Source organism: Eucyclogobius newberryi, unplaced genomic scaffold, assembly GCF_026437365.1.
Source record: "Eucyclogobius newberryi isolate DKJ021-1_F unplaced genomic scaffold, fEucNew1.0.hap1 SCAF_173, whole genome shotgun sequence".
Taxonomy (NCBI): domain Eukaryota; kingdom Metazoa; phylum Chordata; class Actinopteri; order Gobiiformes; family Gobiidae; genus Eucyclogobius; species Eucyclogobius newberryi.
In genome coordinates, this window is record NW_027315805.1 from 163,576 (window position 1) to 169,644 (window position 6,069).

Sequence of the window (6,069 nt, forward strand, 5' to 3'; positions counted from 1 at the left end):
CTGTCTCTCTCTGTCTCTCTCTGTCTCTCTCCGTCTCTCTCCGTCTCTCTCCGTCTCTCTCCGTCTCTCGGTCTTTCTCTCTCTGTCTCTCGGCCTGTCTCTCTCTGTCTCTCGGCCTGTCTCTCTCTGTCTCTCTCAGTCTCTCACTGTCTCTCACTGTCTCTCACTGTCTCTCTCTGTCTCTCTCTGTCTCTCTCTGTCTCTCTCTGTCTCTCTCCGTCTCTCTCCGTCTCTCTCCGTCTCTCTCCGTCTCTCTCCGTCTCTCGGTCTTTCTCTCTCCGTCTCTCTCTCTGTCTCTCTCTGTCTCTCTCTGTCTCTCTCTGTCTCTCTCCGTCTCTCTCCGTCTCTCTCCGTCTCTCTCCGTCTCTCTCCGTCTCTCGGTCTTTCTCTCTCTGTCTCTCTCTGTCTCTCTCTGTCTCTCTCTGTCTCTCTCTCCGTCTCTCTCCGTCTCTCTCCGTCTCTCTCCGTCTCTCTCCGTCTCTCTCCGTCTCTCGGTCTTGCTGTCTCTCACCGTCTCTCGGCCTGTCTCTCTCTGTCTCTCTCTGTCTCTCTCTGTCTCTCTCCGTCTCTCGGTCTTTCTCTCTCTGTCTCTCGGTCTGTCTCTCTCGGTCTCTCACAGTCTCTCGGTCTGTCTCTCACCGTCTCTCTCCGTCTCTCTCGGTCTCTCACCGTCTCTCGGTCTGTCTCTCACCGTCTCTCTCTGTCTCTCTCTGTCTCTCTCTGTCTCTCTCCGTCTCTCGGTCTGTCTCTCTCTGTCTCTCGGTCTGTCTCTCTCGGTCTCTCACCGTCTCTCGGTCTGTCTCTCACCGTCTCTCTCCGTCTCTCTCCGTCTCTCTCCGTCTCTCACCGTCTCTCTCCGTCTCTCTCCGTCTCTCTCTGTCTCGGCCTGTCTCTCTCCGTCTCTCTCTGTCTCTCTCTGTCTCTCTCCGTCTCTCGGTCTTTCTCTCTCTGTCTCTCGGTCTGTCTCTCTCGGTCTCTCACCGTCTCTCGGCCTGTCTCTCTCGGTCTCTCACCGTCTCTCGGCCTGTCTCTCGGCCTGTCTCTCGGCCTGTCTCTCTCCGTCTCTCTCTGTCTCTCTCTCTCTGTCTCTCGGTCTGTCTCTCTCTGTCTCTCTCTGTCTCTCACCGTCTCTCACCGTCTCTCACCGTCTCTCTCCGTCTCTCTCTGTCTCTCTCCGTCTCTCTCCGTCTCTCTCCGTCTCTCTCCGTCTCTCTCCGTCTCTCTCTGTCTCTCCGTCTCTCTCTGTCTCTCTCCGTCTCTCGGTCTTTCTCTCTCTGTCTCTCGGTCTGTCTCTCTCGGTCTCTCTCTGTCTCTCGGCCTGTCTCTCTCTGTCTCTCTCAGTCTCTCTCTGTCTCTCTCCGTCTCTCGGTCTTTCTCTCTCTGTCTCTCGGTCTGTCTCTCTCGGTCTCTCACCGTCTCTCGGCCTGTCTCTCTCTGTCTCTCTCTGTCTCTCTCTGTCTCTCTCTGTCTCTCTCTGTCTCTCTCTGTCTCTCTCCGTCTCTCGGTCTTTCTCTCTCCGTCTCTCGGTCTTTCTCTCTCCGTCTCTCGGTCTTTCTCTCTCTGTCTCTCGGTCTGTCTCTCTCGGTCTCTCACCGTCTCTCGGCCTGTCTCTCTCTGTCTCTCTCTGTCTCTCTCCGTCTCTCGGTCTTTCTCTCTCTGTCTCTCTCTGTCTCTCTCGGTCTCTCTCCGTCTCTCGGCCTGTCTCTCTCTGTCTCTCGGTCTGTCTCTCTCGGTCTCTCACCGTCTCTCGGTCTGTCTCTCTTGGTCTCTCTCCGTCTCTCTCCGTCTCTCTCTGTCTCTCTCCGTCTCTCGGTCTTTCTCTCTCTGTCTCTCGGTCTGTCTCTCTCGGTCTCTCACCGTCTCTCGGCCTGTCTCTCTCTGTCTCTCGGTCTGTCTCTCTCGGTCTCTCACCGTCTCTCGGCCTGTCTCTCTCTGTCTCTCTCCGTCTCTCTCCGTCTCTCTCTGTCTCTCTCTGTCTCTCTCTGTCTCTCTCCGTGTCTCGGTCTTTCTCTCATCGTCTCTCTCCGTCTCTCTCCGTCTCTCTCTGTCTCTCTCCGTCTCTCTCCGTCTCTCTCTGTCTCGGCCTGTCTCTCTCTGTCTCGGCCTGTCTCTCTCTGTCTCTCGGTCTGTCTCTCTCGGTCTCTCGGCCTGTCTCTCTCTGTCTCTCTCCGTCTCTCTCTGTCTCTCTCTGTCTCTCTCTGTCTCTCTCTGTCTCTCTCCGTCTCTCTCTGTCTCTCACCGTCTCTCGGTCTGTCTCTCACCGTCTCTCTCCGTCTCTCTCTGTCTCTCTCCGTCTCTCTCTGTCTCTCTCCGTCTCTCGGTCTTTCTGTCTCTCTCCGTCTCTCGGCCTGTCTCTCTCTGTCTCTCTCTGTCTCTCTCCGTCTCTCGGTCTTTCTCTCTCTGTCTCTCGGTCTGTCTCTCTCGGTCTCTCACCGTCTCTCGGTCTGTCTCTCACCGTCTCTCTCCGTCTCTCGGTCTTGCTGTCTCTCACCGTCTCTCTCCGTCTCTCTCCGTCTCTCACCGTCTCTCGGTCTGTCTCTCTCGGTCTCTCACCGTCTCTCGGTCTGTCTCTCACCGTCTCTCTCCGTCTCTCGGTCTTGCTGTCTCTCACCGTCTCTCGGCCTGTCTCTCTCTGTCTCTCTCCGTCTCTCTCTGTCTCTCTCCGTCTCTCTCTGTCTCTCTCTGTCTCTCTCCGTCTCTCGGTCTTTCTCTCTCTGTCTCTCGGTCTGTCTCTCTCGGTCTCTCACAGTCTCTCGGTCTGTCTCTCACCGTCTCTCTCCGTCTCTCTCGGTCTCTCACCGTCTCTCGGTCTGTCTCTCACCGTCTCTCTCCGTCTCTCTCCGTCTCTCTCGGTCTCTCACCGTCTCTCTCCGTCTCTCTCCGTCTCTCTCCGTCTCTCTCCGTCTCTCTCTGTCTCTCTCTGTCTCTCTCCGTCTCTCGGTCTTTCTCTCTCTGTCTCTCGGTCTGTCTCTCTCGGTCTCTCACCGTCTCTCGGCCTGTCTCTCGGCCTGTCTCTCTCTGTCTCTCTCCGTCTCTCTCTGTCTCTCTCCGTCTCTCGGTCTTTCTCTCTCTGTCTCTCGGTCTGTCTCTCTCGGTCTCTCACCGTCTCTCGGCCTGTCTCTCTCGGTCTCTCACCGTCTCTCGGCCTGTCTCTCGGCCTGTCTCTCGGCCTGTCTCTCTCTGTCTCTCTCCGTCTCTCTCTGTCTCTCTCCGTCTCTCGGCCTGTCTCTCTCTGTCTCTCTGCGTCTCTCTGCGTCTCTCTCCGTCTCTCTCTGTCTCTCTCCGTCTCTCGGTCTTTCTCTCTCGGTCTCTCACCGTCTCTCGGTCTGTCTCTCACCGTCTCTCTCCGTCTCTCTCCGTCTCTCTCGGTCTCTCACCGTCTCTCGGTCTGTCTCTCACCGTCTCTCTCCGTCTCTCGGTCTTGCTGTCTCTCACCGTCTCTCGGCCTGTCTCTCTCTGTCTCTCTCCGTCTCTCTCTGTCTCTCTCCGTCTCTCTCTGTCTCTCTCTGTCTCTCTCCGTCTCTCGGTCTTTCTCTCTCTGTCTCTCGGTCTGTCTCTCTCGGTCTCTCACAGTCTCTCGGTCTGTCTCTCACCGTCTCTCTCCGTCTCTCTCGGTCTCTCACCGTCTCTCGGTCTGTCTCTCACCGTCTCTCTCTGTCTCTCTCTGTCTCTCTCCGTCTCTCGGTCTGTCTCTCTCTGTCTCTCACCGTCTCTCGGTCTGTCTCTCACCGTCTCTCTCCGTCTCTCTCCGTCTCTCTCGGTCTCTCACCGTCTCTCTCCGTCTCTCTCCGTCTCTCTCCGTCTCTCTCTGTCTCTCTCTGTCTCGGCCTGTCTCTCTCCGTCTCTCTCTGTCTCTCTCTGTCTCTCTCCGTCTCTCGGTCTTTCTCTCTCTGTCTCTCGGTCTGTCTCTCTCGGTCTCTCACCGTCTCTCGGCCTGTCTCTCTCAGTCTCTCACCGTCTCTCGGCCTGTCTCTCGGCCTGTCTCTCTCTGTCTCTCTCCGTCTCTCTCTGTCTCTCTCCGTCTCTCGGTCTTTCTCTCTCTGTCTCTCGGTCTGTCTCTCTCGGTCTCTCACCGTCTCTCGGCCTGTCTCTCTCGGTCTCTCACCGTCTCTCGGCCTGTCTCTCGGCCTGTCTCTCGGCCTGTCTCTCGGCCTGTCTCTCTCTGTCTCTCTCCGTCTCTCTCTGTCTCTCTCCGTCTCTCGGCCTGTCTCTCTCTGTCTCTCTGCGTCTCTCTCCGTCTCTCTCTGTCTCTCACCGTCTCTCGGCCTGTCTCTCTCTGTCTCTCTCCGTCTCTCTCTGTCTCTCACCGTCTCTCGGCCTGTCTCTCTCTGTCTCTCTCCGTCTCTCTCTGTCTCTCTCCGTCTCTCGGCCTGTCTCTCGGCCTGTCTCTCTCTGTCTCTCTCCGTCTCTCTCTGTCTCTCTCCGTCTCTCGGTCTTTCTCTCTCTGTCTCTCGGTCTGTCTCTCTCGGTCTCTCACCGTCTCTCGGCCTGTCTCTCGGCCTGTCTCTCGGCCTGTCTCTCTCTGTCTCTCTCCGTCTCTCTCTGTCTCTCTCCGTCTCTCGGCCTGTCTCTCTCTGTCTCTCTGCGTCTCTCTCCGTCTCTCTCTGTCTCTCACCGTCTCTCGGCCTGTCTCTCTCGGTCTCTCACCGTCTCTCGGCCTGTCTCTCGGCCTGTCTCTCTCTGTCTCTCTCTGTCTCTCTCCGTCTCTCGGTCTTTCTCTCTCTGTCTCTCTCCGTCTCTCTCTGTCTCTCACCGTCTCTCGGTCCATGAGCAGGACCTTCATCCCGGACCCGCTGGTCTCGATCATCTTGGACACAAACTGCTTCACCGCGAGCGTCACGTTCATCTTTTCGCTCCGACGTTGCTCCAAAGACAAAAACAAATGTAAAATATGATTTAAAGGTTGTAATTGTGTCCAGGTCTTGCGGACTCCGAAGCTGCGTCTCCAAAACACAAACACAGCCGCACTTCCTTCCGGTTACGTGACGTCATGACGCACGTCTTTGTCCAAAGTAAAATACAAAAATATATGAATTAAATTAAAAAAGTATTTAGATTAATCACTGTCAACATGAATATTCCTATTTAATAAAATTTGCATTCTCCTTTTTAGTTTTCTCTACTTTCCGTTGTATTATTCATATTGGCTTTACAATTCATTTAAATTAATAATAATAACAACACAAGAACTCAAAAGTTTTATTTCACAAACTGTGCAAAAACAATCCATGTATAACATTTCAGAAGAACAAAACATATCATTTTGTGTTGACATAATTTAAATGTCAATTTGGAAAACAAAATGAATAGATACTATTTCCATGTCTTAATTAAGTTATACCCAGTTATAAATGTCCACGCAGCATGTTTTATTGTTGCTGTTTGAATCGGGCTCTTAAAGGTACACTCTGTACCTTTTCTGGGGGAGTCGGCCACTATAGGCCATTGCTTTGCCTGGAATGTTACACAGTGAGGACAGTACCGCGTTAAATATAGATATTTTCCATTTATTAACCACGTGTTCTCACTTTAAGCACAACTGCCTCTCCACATTGTGCAGAATAATTCATTATTTTATTTTTCTAATTTATTAATCCGCCAGGTTCTGTTCATATATTATAGTATAAATAATCACATAAACAAACAAACAAACAAACAAACACACATCAATCAAAACATGGAGGTACAAGCGCAAATGGATCAAAAGTCTCACTGTCGTTGAATTTTATTTTCTTACTGTCAAGAGTCTTTGTTTTGATGAGGGAGGAATAGATTATATATATTGTTGTAAATTAATTTGAAATATAATAAATTGGGGCTTTTAGAATGTGGAGCTTCGGCGTTTGTGTCACGTGCACAGCGCAGGCATTGTGGATCTATATGTAGCAGCACGTTAGCATTAGCCCCGGTTAGCATTCAACCGATGCAAAACTTAAAATACATAATTCTTTACAAAGTTATTGTACAGTTTAGTAGCATAATAGTGGTAACAAGTGTGTATAGTGTTATGTTCGTAAACACACTGCTTTTTTAGTTTAAATTAAAAATGATATCGCAGCTGGAGCGCGT

General features: G+C 52.4%; 1 protein-coding gene across 1 annotated transcript in view; it reads right to left on the bottom strand.

Moving 5' to 3' along the window:
* Positions 1 to 4,980, bottom strand: part of vps45 (vacuolar protein sorting 45 homolog) — a 108,095-nt gene extending 103,115 nt beyond the window's left edge. Inside the window, exon 1 of the mRNA XM_072450290.1 lies at positions 4,754 to 4,980. Within this exon, the coding sequence (XP_072306391.1) occupies positions 4,754 to 4,846 (93 nt within the window). The 5' untranslated portion in view covers positions 4,847 to 4,980. The remainder of the gene's footprint in view (positions 1 to 4,753) is intronic.
* Positions 4,981 to 6,069: the final 1,089 nt, after the last annotated feature.